The following is a 16,269-nucleotide window of genomic DNA, read 5'->3' as shown; positions in this document are numbered from 1 at the left end:
GGAGGGTTTATAGGAGGATGGTAATAGGGTAAAAATCTCTATTTTAGGTCTCTGCTTCTCTTGGCGTGGGTCACTTAAAGCAGTCAAATACTTCACAACTTCAGTTACTGCCAAGAGTTCAGGAAGGGCTTCCTGACACGCAGGATCTGGGGATTGACTGAGTTTATGGTATGGGAGAAACGGTCCTGCTTGTGGGGAGTTCAAGGACAGAACGTCTTTTACCACTGAAGAGGCTGTATTTATGTCTTTCACCTGTGCATAAAAGGAAGCACTTAAAACTCCTTGAGCGATCTGGTGGAGCTGCCCTGCTGGGAAAGGTGAAGCCTTTGTACATGGCCTTGGCTTCTGTGTGTCTCAGTTTCTCTTGTGAGTGGGAATAGCACTTTTGTAGAGGCATGTGAGGTGTGCAAACAAGATGAAAGGCGTGCATGGAGGACTCCTTTCTTTATCTCATCCTGGAAAGAACGGTTAGCCACGAGGAAGCAGTGTACAATTATATTTTACTCAGTCAGCGTTTTTAGAGGAGTGACAGGTTCCATAAAAATGAATTTTGGAGTAAACCAAAGATTAGTCTTCTAAACATCAAAATGATACATTATAAGCGTTTTAGCTCAAGCTCTTTCTGAATATATTGCACACGTCTTATCTCTTTTACGTGGAGTGGATTGACTATCATTTAAAATGTTACTGGTGACTCAAGGCCATAATTTTTAAAAACTTTTTGGAAATAATCTCAACTTAGAGAAAATTGCAGAAGTAAAAATAGTAAATGTATAAAAATATATAATAGAAAACTCTATATAGCCTTTACTTAGATTTACTTAACATAGAGTTTTATCCCGTTTTCTTTATCATTTCATTTTTCTCCTTCTCCCTCTCCCCAAAGCATTTAAAGGTGAGTTACATATATCACAGCCCTTCACCCCTAAGTTCTTCACTGTAAATTTCCTAAGGCATGAGGGTGTTGCATATAACTACAGCACAGCTGTCAGCTTGTGGATTTAGCCTGGGTCCAGTGCTTCAGTCTGCCACTTGTGGTCCAGTTTTGTTTCCAATGGCATTTACAGTGCTTTTCCCCTCCAGGCCTGACCCAGGCTACAGCCAGGTCGTTTACTTAATTGTGATGTCTCTTTAGCCTCTTTTAATCTGGAATGTTTCCTATGACACTGGCATTTTGGAATTATACAGCCACCCCTCCTCACCAGTTTAATTTTTTAATAAAATGGTCTTTGTTTTGGGTTTGTCTGTGTTTTCTTGTGATTAGTTTTAGGCTATGTCTTTTATAGACTGAAATGCTGCATGAGTGATATGTCCTTCTTGGGTAACACATTTGAAAGCACAGTGTATTCATCTGCCCCTCATTGGTAATGTTCAGACCAGTCAAGATCTGGCCCAATTTTCCACTGTATAATTATCTTTTTCCCCTTGCTACTAATAAGTCTGTGGGGAGACACTTTAAGAGCATGTATACCTTTTACTCCCCTTTAAAGTTCCCCCTGGAACTTGGTGAATCCACTGGTGATTTTTTTTTTTTATTTCTAATCCAGTCTTTACTGCAGAGGTTGTAGAATGAAGACTTTCCAGCATTTTCTCTATGTTTATGAATAGGCTCTTGGCATTCTGTCAGCAAAGTCCTCCCTTCTCTCATTAATTCATTACTGGTCTGAACTCCTAAATTCATATTTCTCCTCCAGGGGTTGATAAATTTATTATTGTTTTTAATTACTTCGGTGCTCATATGGTTTCAGATTTTGAGGAGCCCTTTTAGATGGTTCCTATGTCCTTGTGACATGTCCCCATCATATTTGTGAGCCCCTTCTTTCTGGTGTCACAGCATCCTCAGGCAGAAGTAGCATTTACTTGCCCAGCTCAGGGTCATAATTATGAATAGCTCTTGTATAGTTATGCTCCTGTGGCCTGCTGGGTGGTTTAGGGCTAGTTAGCCCTTACAGAAGTGTCTCAGACTACTCCATTCTTTGATTTTGTGTGTGTCCTTTCTGTAGTTTTCCAGTTTCTTTTCTTTCTTAGCTATCAAGAAGTTGTAAGTCCCTCCATCTTCAGTTCTTTTAAATTGCTGCTTCCAACTTTTTACTGTATGGAAAATGAGATAGCCAAATGTTATATTTTATGTAAAGTAAAAAGCAAATGGGCTATGAGTAAGGGCTCAAAGCATACTATTTTGAGCAAGGTGTATGAGCTTAAGCATGAATTTAATTTCATTGTTTGGTCTTTTTTACTTTGGTTCTCAGTTGTTTTCTGGATAGTTGAGCTTACAGATAGGTACTTGTATAAATAAATGGCTACTGTTCTTCTAAAGAGGTTATAAAGAAAGAAGATATTAGTGTTCCTTTTGAATTATAGGATTTCAGGTCAGATTTTCTTCCCAGACTCAATTCTACTCTTTTTTTAAAAAATTATTTACTTATTCATTTAATTTTTTTCCAGTTACACTTGACATACAATATTAATTTCAGGTGTACAACATACTACTAGTTAGATATTTATATAACTTTCAAAGTGATCAGCCTGATAAGGTCAAGGACCAACCTGACACCAGACATAGTTATTAAAATATTATTGACTATATTCCCTGTGCTGCACTTAACTTCCATGTAAATATATATATATATATATATATTATATATTTTTTTTAAATTTTTCTGAAGCTGGAAACGGGGAGAGACAGTCAGACTCCCGCATGCGCCCGACCGGGATCCACCCGGCACGCCCACCAGGGGCGATTCTCTGCCCACCAGGGGGCGATGCTCTGCCCCTCCGGGGCATCGCTCTGTCACGACCAGAGCCACTCCAGCACCTGGGGCAGAGGCCAAGGAGCCATCCCCAGCGCCCGGGCCATCTTTGCTCCAATGGAGCCTTGGCTGCAGGAGGGGAAGAGAGAGACAGAGAGGAAGGAGAGGGGGAGGGGTGGAGAAGCAGATGGGCACTTCTCCTGTGTGCCCTGGCCGGGAATCGAACCTGGGACTTCTGCACGCCAGGCCGACGCTCGACCACTGAGCCAACTGGCCAGGGCTAAATATTTTTATTACTACAAGTTTCTACTTCTTTTTTTTTCCCCCTTTTTTCATTTTTCCGAAGCTGGAAACGGGGAGTCAGACAGACAGACTCCCGCATGCTCCTGACCGGGATCCACCCAGCATGCCCACCAGGGGGCGATGCTCTGCCCCTCTGGGACGTTGCTCTGTTGCATCCAGAACCATTCTAGCGCCTGAGGCAGAGGCCACAGAGCCATCCTCAGCGCCCGGGCCATCTTTGCTCCAATGGAGCCTTGGTTGCGGGAGGGGAAGAGAGAGACAGAGAGGAAGGAGAGGGGAAGGGGTGGAGAAGCAGGTGGGCGCTTCTCCTGTGTGCCCTGGCTGGGAATCGAACCCGGGACTCCCGCACGCCAGGCCGATGCTATACTGCTGAGCCAACCGGCCAGCGCCCAAGTCTCTACTTCTTAATTCCTTCACCTTTTTCACCCGTGGCCCATCCCCTCCTATCTGGCAACCTTCAATTCTCTGTATCTATGAGTTTCTGTTTTGTTTGTTTATTTTATTTTTTAGGTTCCACATATAAGTGAAATCATATGGCATTTGTCTTTCTCTGTCTAGTTTATTACAGTTAGTATAATAGCCTCTAGGTCTATTGATGTTGCAAATGGCAAGATTTCATTTTTTTTCTGGCAGAGTGATATTTTGTTGTATATATGTACTGTATCTTCTTTATCCATTCGCCTGTTGATGGACACTTACGTTGCTTCTAAATCTTGGCTGTTGTAAATAATGCTGCAATAAATATAGGGATGCATATATTCTTTCAAATAAATGTTGTGGGTTTCTTTGGATATAGCCTCAGAAGTAAAATCACTGGGTCATAAGACTGTTTCATTTTTAATTTTTTGAGGTAACTTCATACTGCTTTCTATAGTGGCTGCACCAGTCTGTACTCCTACCAACAGTGCACAAGGGTTCCCTTTTCTCCACATCCACATGAACACTTGTTTGTTGATTTATTAATGATAGCCATTCTGACAAGTGTGAGGTGCTATCTTATTGTGGTTTTAATTTGCATTTCTCTGATGATTAGTGACGTTGCACATCTTTTCATATGTCTATTGCCCATCTGTATGTCTTCTTTGGAGAAGTGTTTATTCAGGTCCTTTGCCCATTTTTAACTGGATTATATGTTCCTTTTGGTGTTCAGTTGTATAAATTCTTTATAAATTTAGGATATTAACTCCTTATCAGATGTATCATTGGCGAATATGTTCTATTCACTGGATTGTCTTTTCCTTTTGTTGATGTTTTCCATTGTAGTGCAAACACTTTTTAGTTTGATGTAGTCCAATTTATTTATTTTTTCTTCTGTTTTCTCTGTTTGAGGAGATATATGAGAAAAAATATTGCTACAAGAAAGGTCTGAGATTTTACTGCCTGTGTTTTCCTCTAGTGTTTTTATAGTTTCGAGTCTTAGATTTGTCTTTAATCCATTTGTGTTTATTCTTGTGTGTGGTGTAAGAAGGTGGTCTAGTTTCACCATTTTGCCTAGCATTTCTTTTGTATTAGCTCAAGTAAAATGCCATGCCTTTATAATGTTTATGTAACAATATTTAACTTCTAGAAAGATGTGAAGAATTCGTAAGATTTAGCCCACAGTTTATAAAAAGTAGTCATAGTTAACTGAAGCAATGCAGACAGACACAGCCTTAAACATTTGGTGGATGATGGTCGCTGACCATTCCATCCATTATCCTGCATGAACCAGTCAAGGACCACACTGCATGGTTGTCACGTCTCTGACATTTCCTTTCATCTAGAACATGTGTTCAGTCTGCACAGTCATTAACAGACGCAACCTTAGGGACTCAGGCCCCCCAAGGTTACCCTGCGAGCAGCGCAGCATTTTGCAGCACTTCTTCTTCCTTAAGGTTAATTAAGCTTATGATTGTCTGAAAGTGGGAATAAATGCAAGGCTTCCTAGTACCATCAACGATTGACAAGCCCCGATGAACGCCTGAACCTCCTTACGGAAACCAGCGTCTATTGACTCTCACAAGGTTGGGGTTACCTTCAGATGCTCAAGTTTTCACCTTAATAAAACATTTTGTGAATATTTGAATCAATTTGAAATTTCTAGATGGACTTTATTAAAACTAAATGAAAAGAATAAAAAGGATGATCTACCAAAAGGAGAAGAGTTTGTAAACAAAAAATGTAAAGGTGTCATCAAAGTCAACAGGATGGGCCAAAGCACTGTTGTCCAGCGTTATCTTGGTAGAGATATTTGGGGGACAAATTTCCACCCTGCCTTCTATACCGTTCAGTAAACTCACTCCTGAATCAGACACCTCTTTCCTCCAAAGTGCTCACCAATATTCTTGCCACCCTTGATTACACTTTAAATTGGTGTTTTGCTGCTTCTTTTATTTTGAGGGTTGAGTCATATTTGGTGCTCCCTTACCAGCTTCTAACACAGCATTTATAAGTTTCAAGGACTCTGAGTGCCTCTTTGCAGTCCCTGACTTTGCAAGTCAGTGATGAGGTTCAGGGAGAGAGCAACTGAAATATGCCACCCCCTTTGTGTTAGTTTAAGTCATAGGAGAAACTTCAGTGGGTTCTTTCAGAATGTTAGTGAGTTTCATTCCAGTGTCTTGGATTCCCCAATGCCAAAGGGATCAAGTGGACTCTATGGGGAGATTATGTCAACCAAGAGAATAGTTAGTTATTTTATCACCAGACTCCAAGTGAGCTTGTAAGATCTTAGAGAAGGAAGGTGTGGATATGTATGAGCACTAACTGTATAGTGCTCCATGTAGCCATAGCAGTATAGGGGTCAGGGAGTTAGCGGCAAAGCTTGTGGGGCTGTAGAAATATTGCAAAAAACACAAATTTGGATGCTCTCCCGTTTTGCAGTATGAAATGCTTCATGTTACACCACCAATGAGCTCACCAGATGTCCTCAAGACAAGTCCGGTGGCTGATGCTGCTGGCTGGGTGGATGTGAATAAAGAAACTCTGCAGCATAAGAAGTACCCTAATGTGTTTGGGATTGGGGACTGCACCAACCTCCCTACGTCAAAGACTGCTGCCGCAGTGGGTAAGACAATGTACTATGTTTCTTCTCCTCTTAAAATGATGTCACTCCAAGGCAGCATCATAATAGATACAGAAATTTGGCACAAACAGCATTCCATTAATAATGAAGAAATTTTTGTGGGCTAAAAATGACTTCGACTTCACTGACACAGAATCGAGTTTTGATGAATTCAATATTGTGTAATGAAGGAAGATGTGTTGAGGGTTTAGCACCAGAATAGCATGACCTTATCTGCTTTTTCTAGGTCAGAGGGGTTGTTTTTAGGGGAGGGTGCATTAAAGAGACAGTACACTTTTCCAGCTCTCTGGAATTCTATTACTTCTCATACTGTCCCGTGCTTACCCCTGACTTCTTTCCACCTGTGACGCCAGGCAGCTTGGCTCTTTTTCTTCTGCCTGAAACACTGTGGAGTTAGGGAAGCATTTGTTTCCCCAGAAAACATGTGGAAGTCAATGAATGCTTGCAGACCAGAAAATTGTTAGGACAAATACAGTGCAGCATGCCCTGATTGGTATACCATTAAGGTCTCATCCTGGAGAGCTAAATTTTTCAACTCAGTGTTCTGCACTAGCAGTGATGGGGAGAATTGCCTTGTAGATTCTGTCCTCAATAGACAGGAACTGTCTTCTCTGCTGTGAAACACGGAGCTCCCTGCCAAAGGGGATAGCAGTGTTTTGTGGGAATTATGCACCGGCAGCTCATGTGTTACTTTCACTGACTGCTTCAACCTAAGAAAGACTTTCTGGGAAATCCACTGAATGTCTTTTCCATTATTAATAATAAATATCTCCGAACTTTTTATTTAAAAAGCTTGAAACCTATGAAAAATTTGAAAGTACAATGAATACCCATATACTCTGTAGGTATTAACCAATTATTAATATTTTGTGATATTTGCTTTATCACTCTATGTACATTTTTTTGCTATATTATTTGAAAGTAAGTTTTGACATTAAAATATTTCATCCTCAAACACTTCAACCTGCATCTCCTGAGAAGGACTTTCTCTCTATATCTGCAGTACCATTATCACATCCAAGAAATTGAACCTTGTATTATAAAATCATCTCATATATAATCCAGTTTGAATTTATCCAGTTTTCCTAAAAATGTTCTTTATGGCCCAACCATTCTTTAAATGTATGAACCAGTCAAGGACCACACACTGCATGGTTGTCATGTCTCTGTCATTTCATTTCATCTAGAACAAACCAAACATTTTTTTTTTTACTTTTATGATATTGGCATTTTTGAACAATCTAGGCTGGATATCTTGTAGGATATGTCATAATTTAGAATTGCCTAGTTTTTTTCTTATGATTAGATTCAGGTTATCCATTTTGGCAGGAGCCTCTACATAAGAGTCTGTATGCCTCCCACTGTCACCACTAGAACCCATTAATGTTCATTTGTTTTGTCCTTGGTGAAGCTGGAAGGTGACTGGGTCCGCTTCACTGTAAAAGTGTCTTTTGTCTTCGTGATTTATTGGTGGACGGTGGGGGTGATACTCTGAGTCTACATTTCTATTAACATAAGCCCACTGAGTTTATGTGTTGAAAATACCTGTGCCTTATTTGAGGCCCAGATTGTACAGCTTTTGGCCTTCTTCAAACAAACATACTTTGATTCAGTGTTCCAAATAGGTAATAGATAATATTAATTTTGACTAAATAAAAAGTTCTAAGTGAAAAGTCTTGCTGCCACAAGTCCTACCTTCCACATTTCCCCTGACCATGTTGAGAGCATCCCTGTTGTTCTTACATGTTTTCTTTTTTAATGTTTATTTTATAAATCAATAAAATAATAGAGAGAGGAAGGGAGAGAGCGAGCGAGACAGGAACATCGATCTGTTCCTGTCTGTGCCCTGACCGGAGATTGAACCAGCAACCTCTGTGCTTGGGGATGATGCTCTAACCAACTGAGCTATTCACTCAGGGCTTTTAAAATTTTTTTATTAAAAAATTTTTTTTTATACAGACTGTATTCTATTGTATGGTTGCTCCAGAATTTATTTAACAAGTCTACACTTAACTTATATTTGCATTGTTTCCAACCCATATTTATTTCAAACTATGCTGCAGTGAATGCTGTTTTCTTCTGCGTCATCTCACTTGTGTGAATATTTGCTCTTCTCTATAGTGTCAACAATGATCTTAACTTTCCCCAAGGATCTGCCTTTCCCTGTCTCCCCAAATCCTCTAAGTACTCCTGGCAATGTTTATATTGTTCTATCTGTCTATCCCTGGCTTTACCTGCTACTAGCCAGGTGTCTTACCTAGACCATTGTGGGATGGCCAGGGAGACCCTGTCTTGCCACATTGAGTCTGGCTTTCCTGTGGCTCATGCCTCTTCCTCTGCTGCTCTCTGCCCCAGGACTCTCCCTCAAGTACACGTAGCATAGCTAAGGCCAGCATGTGGCTTTTAATATAAGTTAACTGAAGTCTCGGGCATAATAGGAAGGTATAATGCCAGGAAAAAACCCCCGCAACTCACATATGTCTACACACACACACACACACACACACACATACACACACACACCAGTGTCACTGCTTCCTGGGTCTAAGGACCTAAGCCCTCTGCAGGTGGCACCCTCTGGTCCTCTTCTCTCCTTTTCTGTTGGCCTTGGGCCCTGTTGCAGGGGCCTCTTCAGTTTTTTCTTTAGTACAGATTTTAAACTTTCTGGCTCTCAAAGAGGAACAAAGTTTTTCAAAAGAGATATGATTTTTCAAAAGAGATATGATCTTTAGAGATGTTATTGGCCCACAACAAAGATAGCTGGTTCATATATTTTAAGCAGTTATTTCTCAATTTTTTGAATCCCCTCATTCCAGTAAAAAATTCATTGCTCTTTTGGGTACCAGCACGCTGCAGCCTGCTGGGCAAATGCAGTTCGCCGCCTGTTTCTGTGCTGATGGCTGACACGGGTTCTGCAGATGCATATTTACAAGCAATCTGATGACAGGGAGCACTAACTCTTCCTTCAGTCTTAAAAAAAAAAGAATTTCATTCTTCCTATTAGTAGACCTATACTTACAAAAAAATTATTAGTGTACTTTTTTTTTTTTTTTTTTTGTATTTTCTGAAGTTGGAAACGGGGAGGCAGTCAGACAGACTCCCTCCCGCATGCGCCTGACCAGGATCCACCCAGCATGCCCACCAGGGGGCAATGCTTTGCCCATCCGGGGCATTGCTCTGTTGCAACCAGAGCCATTCTAGCGCCTGAGGCAGAGGCCATGGAGCCATCCTCAGTGCCTGGGCCAACTTTGCTCCAATGGAGCCTTGGCTGCAGGAGGGGAAGAGAGAGACAGAGAGGAAGGAGGGGGGGTGGAGAAGCAGATGGGCGCTTCTCCTGTGTGTCTTGGCTGGAAATCGAACCCGTGACTTCTGCACGCCAGGCCGACGCTCTACCACTGAGCCAACCGGCCAGGGCCTGAATTTTCTTAATAAAAATTTTTGTTTCTATCTTGTCATATATCTTTGTTTTTGCCTCTTGACCTATATGGTATAAACTTTTTCTTTACAGTAAATGTTTGCTGACTCTTGATTTTTGGGGTTGTAAAATAATCACTTTAACGAACATTTTACGATAGGCAACCCATCTTTCCTCAAAAGTAAATTCAGTCTCCTACCCCTAGAGGCACAAACTGCTTATATTTTTAAAAGGGCAGTCTTTTTTTTTTTTTAGTGTATTGTTTAATTACAGTGACATACAATCTTTTATTAGTTTCAGGCATACAGAATAGCGATTAGACATTTATATACCTTATGAAGTGATCACCCTGACAGTCTAGTTCCCATCAGACACCATACATAGTTATTGCAATATTATTGACTATATTCCCTGTGCTGTACTTGACATCCCTGGGACTATTTTTATAACTAGCATTTTGTACTTCTTAATCCCTTCACCGTTTTTACCCACTCCCTCAATCCCCTTCTCATCTGGCAACCACCAATTTAAAAGGATAGTCTTATATTTTGAATTAATTAATTAATTAAAATTTTAATCGCATTTATTAGGGTGACACTGGTTAACAAAATCACACAGGTTTCAGGTGTACAGTTCTACAACACATCTTTGTACACTGTATTATGTGTTCATTCCCCCAAGTCGAGTCTCTGTCCATTACCCATTTTATTCCCCCCAAAAAGCACTCTTAATTATTCAAAACTGAACACAAACTGGGATTAGATGATATTAAGGAATTATTGCTAGTATTTTGGATGTAAACATGTTTTTGTATTTATATTTAAAAACTTCCTCACCTAAGAGAGGTATACACAGAAATATTTACGGGTGAATGATTATGTTTGCTCTAAAAATATTCCAGAAAGAAAGGTAGCAGGTATGATGAAACAAGAATGACAATAGTTGGAAAACTTTCTTGATTAAAAAAAGGCAGTCTCTCATTCTTGCTACCAAAAAACAAAAACATCTCTCTGTCTGACTGTCTGCATCTCATCCAACCTCAGACAGGGTGGTTTAGTACAGAGGAAAGCTCACTGTTTTGCCCAATCGATAGAGCTAGAGCTGTTAATCTAGGCTGTGACACAGGGACATCCCAGCAGCTAGGGGATACTGGGCACACAATCTGACACCCATTGAACCCTAGGAGGAGGGGGATGGGGTGAGGGTATGGCCACCTTTATCGTCCTTTTGTTTGAAATGCCAGACCTCCTGTTCGAGAGAGTTGGCTAATCAGTTTCTAACTTATGGAAGCATCTTTGTGGGCCTTTGATGTACTGAAGAACCCCTTCTAGTATCCAGAACTTCAAATATAGGAGTTATGTTCTAGTTATAACTTACAAGGATTAAGAATAGAGCCTTAACTGGTGTTCATATTAAAGTTATTTGCAAATGAGTTTTCATGGAAAAACTAGATGCTTATATTTTTCTGACTTTTCCATTTCTCTTATAGCTGCCCAGTCAGGAATTCTTGACAGAACGATTTCTTTGATTATGAAGAATGAAACGCCAGTGAAGAAGGTTTGTATGCCTTGTAAGAGTCATTGTCTCAATTATCATTTTCCATTCTGCATAAAAACAGTGTTTCCTTACAGTTTTGCTACTTTCCTAATTTATTTCTCCAATCTGGGCATTTCAGTTTTTTGCCTTTAATACTACTTTTTATTATATAATTCCCAGTTTTTCACTATACAAAAATTAGAGTACAGGAGGTCCTCGGGATATGACATAGTTCTGTTCCTACGACAGTGACATAACCCGAATTTTGGTGTAAGTTGAAACACATTCTAGCCGAAGTCATTTACCTATCCTGGCACAGTTGTAAAATTATAATCTAGAACATAAAAACACCACTAAGCCGCAGAAAAAGGAAAAGGACCTAAATATACTACTGTACTGTGGACATAAATATACTGTACTGTACACTGTACAGTATTCACCACACGCAACCAAACTAGCTCACCCTTGTAATCCATAAGTATGATGCCAACGGCGTAAGCCGAAACACTAATGTCTCAAGTTTTAAAAGTTTTTATGGGAGTGAGCATCGTAAACTTGAAATGTCATCTGTCGAGACTGTTGTAACCCGAGGACCCCCTGTATACAAAAAAGAAAGAATATCGCAACGGCTCAGAGTAAAGAATAAATTCTAAGTATATAACACCATGAAAAAAAGCCACTTTCCAACTCAGTCTCATGTACAACTTTAGTATGATGGCTACACGTCGTGTCCGCTGGTGACTAGCTACAACCGAGTGATTCTTGCCGAGTTTGACTACGATGCTCAGCCGTTGGAGACCTTCCCCTTTGACCAGAGCAGAGAGAGACTTTCCATGTACCTCATGAAGGCCGACATGATGCCCTTCCTGTACTGGAACTTGATGCTACGGTGAGTGTATCACTGGGTAGAGGCACACCTGTTAGTTAGTGTACTGCACCCACTTGTGCAGGGTGGTTGTTTCCAGAAGGCCTTCCAGCCTCAGGAGCAATCACGACCCAGAGCAGGACTGGCGGCTGGGATCCACCTTGCTGTGCCATTTCTCACGGTTTAGTGATGACAGCCTGTGAAGGTCTCTGAAGCCTCAGCCGCACTTGGTGGGAGAGAGGCTGCTCTGGGTGAGGGCGGGGAGCAGTGGAGCACCCCCCCCCCAGGGGGCACCGCAGTGGCCTCTTCTCTTCATTGTTGGCAGTGGCCAAGTCTCCTGTCTTCCATGTTCTGGCTTTTTCTCGCTGCTGGATAAATAATAATAATAGTCATGGTGAATCGCTTTCATGTGTTAAGTACTTTTGCATCTGCTACCTTAATTTTAGTTTTTATTGTGTTATAGGAAAAAGAAAAACAGTGATTAATGGCATAAAGTTTCGGGTTGGACCTGTGTTTGAGTCATGCATTTGTCACATACTAGCTGTGTGTCTTAGGGCAAATTGCTTAAACTGCCTGTGTTTAAGTTTATTATCTGCAAAGGAAAGTAACATTGCTTACCTGAGAGGATGGGGATTAATGCGATAACACATGAAAAGATTGCTACATAGCAGGCATCCAATAAATAAATAGAATAGTAAAAATTAATAATTACTTTTCTTTGTTCCAAACAATGATAATAATCTCATTTGATTTGTCCAAACTACTATGAGATAGGTAAATCAGTGATTTTGCCCTGCCCTCACCAGGGGACATTCGGCACCGTCTGGAGACGTGTTTTGTTGTCATGATTGGAGGGGATGCTGGTGGCCTCTAGTGAGCAGATGTTAGGGATGCTCAACATCCTACAATGCATAGGACAGTCCCCACAACAAAGAAATACCTGGTCCAAAATGTCAGTAGGTCTAAGGTTGAGAAACCCGGCCCCACACCTTATTTTTAAGCAAGTGGAAATAGAGAGGATTGCAGTTTGCATGTAGTAGAGTTTGCACACAGGTTTGTTCAACTGAGTTGGCATGTCCAGGCTCACAGAGCAAGTCAGTGTCAAAACCAGAACTTGAAGCAGGCTAGTCACAGGATTTTTCTTCTTCCCTAGACAAATCTTGCTTTATATGCTCATAAGCATGGTCTGTGAGCAGTCTGGCTTTCCTCTCAATATTCTGCTGACTGAGGTCAACTTCATCTTTTCTTTTTTTTTTTCTATAAATAAATTTTTATTTTAATGGGGTGACATCAATAAATCAGGGTACATATATTCAAAGAAAACATGTCCAGGTTATCTTGTCATTCAGTTCTGTTGCATACCCATCACCCAAAGAGAGATTGTCCTCCATCACCTTTTATCTAGTTTTCTTTGTACCCCTCCCCCTCCCCCTCCCCTCTCCCTCTCTCTCCTTCCCTCCCCCCGCCCCCCGTAACCACCACACTCTTGTCCATGTCTCTTAGTCTCATTTTTATCTCCCACCACTGTATGGAATCCTGCAGTTCTTGTTTTTTTCTGATTTACTTATTTCACTCCGCATAATGTTATCAAGATCCCACCATTTTGTTGTAAGTGATCCGATGTCATCGTTTCTTATGGCTGAATAGTATACCATGGTATATATGTGCCACATCTTCTTTATCTAGGCTTCTATTTTTTTTTTACAGTGATTAAAGCCTTTAAGCAAACTCTTGGCCAATACAGCAAGAATCCATAAAAGAGTAGTGTCCTTAACATGTTCACCAAGTCCAAGTTGGCCCCAACACCATGCCAAATCCCTGACAAATGCAACCCAACCCCAGTTCAGTCTGTTAGGAGCTGTCACAAGGAGCAAGAGTCCAGGAAAAGTCCGCATGGCACTGGAATTGTTGTCACAATTCTATACTTTGCAGCTCATGTCCAAGTCCCAATGACTGCTGCTTCTAGCTGGTAATGATTCAGGTAGACTAGAAAAGCCATCTGCAGCATGTGTGGAGATGGAGCTTCTGTTCTCCTCTGCCTGGAGAGATGAGACCAGGTTGCTTTTCCCTGGAGCTCTGCGACTGTGGCTTGGTAAAGAGAACCTTGGGATACACTAAGCTGGGTGGCAAAGGTAGATTAATAGTAGAAGTTGGCAAAAGGGGGAAAGAGATGTCTAAATTAGGGGTAGGTTCCAGCCTGAAATATGAGTGGGGCATTGAGGTAGATTTCATCTTTTCTGATGTAAATATATTTTCTATGTAATTTCTTACAGGGGTTACTGGGGAGGACCAGGCTTTCTGCGGAAGTTGTTTCACCTGGGTATGAGTTAAGGCTGGCTCTGCCCTTGCTGTCTTTGGATGGCTTCTGGACCAAAGTCACAGTCAATGATTGACCAAGAGCAGCATGAAGAACTCCACACCTAACCCCGACAAGAGTTTACTGCTGGGCGATGGGGAATGCCTCCCTTTCATGTACCTCTGGACAGCCACCGTGCAGGCTGCCCAGAAGAGCTCGATTCTTTGGAAATATTAGAATAAAAGAATGGACTTCTATTTTTAAACTAAAAGCTTATCATGGAGATTCTATGAAAGATTTTTATTTGGATTAGTGGAATGAAAAGCTATAGCACTTGGGAGGGAAAGATGGTAGTGGTGGAATAGCTCACCTGCTATCTACTGTGAGTGTTCATCTGCTAGCTGGCATAATTTCACCAGAGCCTGTTTGGATTCACAGAAAACAAGAGTCATTCCAGGTAGAACATTATTTTAAACAGTGTGTGATGGCCCTGAGCACCTATTGCACAGAACTCCTACTGCAGGAGCACAGTGGACCCAGAGCCCCACCACTGGCCCTCTGCTCCGTCACCACAGTTGTGCTGAGGCCACACCTTCCCCAGCCAATGATGGATGCAGTGGGTTACTAGCACAGGCCGCTGCTGAGGATATGGGGCTCCTGAACTGGGAAACTTTGGCTCCAGGATTTCCCAACAACCCGGCTGAAACTTTCTAAGAACCATATCAGGTCTAAGGTGCTCCTCTTTCTCCTTTCCTTGGGTGTCCCGCCTGTACCTGGTCTGAGCCCTCCCTGCCTTCTTCTCCTTTTCCTGGGTGTCCCACTTGTACCTGGTCTGAGCCCTCCCTGCCTTCTCCTTTTCCTGGGTGTCCCACCTGTACCTGGTCTGAGCCCTCCCTGCCTTCTCCTTTCCCTGGGTGTCCCACCTGTACCGTGGTCTGAGCCCTCCCTGCCTTCTCCTTTCCCCGGGTGTCCCACCTGTACCTGGTCTGAGCCCCCCCCCCCCCCGCCTTCTCCTTTTCCCGGGTGTCCCACCTGTACCTGGTCTGAGCCCTCCCTGCCTTCTCCTTTCCCCGGGTGTCCCACCTGTACTGTGTTCTGAGCTCTCCCTGCCTTCTCCTTTTCCTGGGTGTCCCGCCTGTACCTGGTCTGAGCTCTCCTTCTCCTTTTCCTGGGTGTCCCGCCTGTACCTGGTCTGAGCCCTCCTTGCCTTCTCCTTTTCCTGGGTGTCCCGCCTGTACCTGGTCTGAGCTCTCCTTCTCCTTTTCCTGGGTGTCCCGCCTGTACCTGGTCTGAGCTCTCCCTGCCTTCTCCTTTCCCCAGGTGTCCCACCTGTACCTGGTCTGAGCCCTCCTTGCCTTCTCCTTTTCCCAGGTGTCGCACCTGTACCTGGTCTGAGCTCTCCCTGCCTTCTCCTTTTCCCAGGTGTCCCACCTGTACCTGGTCTGAGCCCTCCTTGCCTTCTCCTTTTCCCAGGTGTCGCACCTGTACCTGGTCTGAGCCCTCCCTGCCTTCTCCTTTTCCCAGGTGTCGCACCTGTACCTGGTCTGAGCCCTCCCTGCCTTCTCCTTTAGCGTTCACAGACATTCCCCTGCCTCCCCACCCTGTGCAGACTCTTGCAAATCAAATTCTGTCATGGCGCCTGCTTCTCAGAAAACTTATAGTAAGGGTGTGGTTGGAGGAATTCTGATGTGCGGGGTGTGCAGTTGCTTCATTCAGTCCCAGTTTTGGCCATGAAAATTTTGAATGAGTTCACACTGGAAATCCTGCAGGAAATAGTTCCAGTTTAGTTCAGTGGAGGCTTCAAAATCACTGGTTCTCAATGAGTTTATTTGTAGAAGTTTACAGTCAGTTCATCTGGTATTTGAAAGCTTTGTGTGTTTCATATTTATGAACCCTGCCAAAGAGAAGTGCACAGTGCCTAGGCAATATCTTAGATTTTTACCGCAGTTTGGAGTTCAAACCCTTTTTTGTGTTACCTAGGATTGCCAAGTCTCTCTGGTTTTTTAGAGTTCTGGTGACATTAGAAACTCTGTGCAGGTATTC

The 16,269-nt window shown here is 42.3% G+C and overlaps 1 protein-coding gene across 2 annotated transcripts in view; it reads left to right on the top strand.

The window, feature by feature from the left end:
• The window catches only part of SQOR (sulfide quinone oxidoreductase), a 55,306-nt gene extending 40,833 nt beyond the window's left edge, over positions 1 to 14,473 (top strand). For both annotated transcript variants that reach the window (XM_066343360.1, XM_066343359.1), the window contains 4 exons: positions 5,913 to 6,096; positions 11,019 to 11,086; positions 11,776 to 11,954; positions 14,204 to 14,473. In XM_066343360.1, the coding sequence (XP_066199457.1) occupies positions 5,913 to 6,096; positions 11,019 to 11,086; positions 11,776 to 11,954; positions 14,204 to 14,261 (489 nt within the window). In that variant the 3' untranslated portion in view covers positions 14,262 to 14,473. The remainder of the gene's footprint in view (positions 1 to 5,912; positions 6,097 to 11,018; positions 11,087 to 11,775; positions 11,955 to 14,203) is intronic.
• The last annotated feature ends 1,796 nt before the right edge of the window (positions 14,474 to 16,269 follow it).

This window comes from Saccopteryx leptura, chromosome 6 (assembly GCF_036850995.1).
Source record: "Saccopteryx leptura isolate mSacLep1 chromosome 6, mSacLep1_pri_phased_curated, whole genome shotgun sequence".
In the NCBI taxonomy this organism is placed as follows: Eukaryota; Metazoa; Chordata; class Mammalia; order Chiroptera; family Emballonuridae; genus Saccopteryx; species Saccopteryx leptura.
This window is presented reverse-complemented; position numbering and strand designations above follow the sequence as displayed.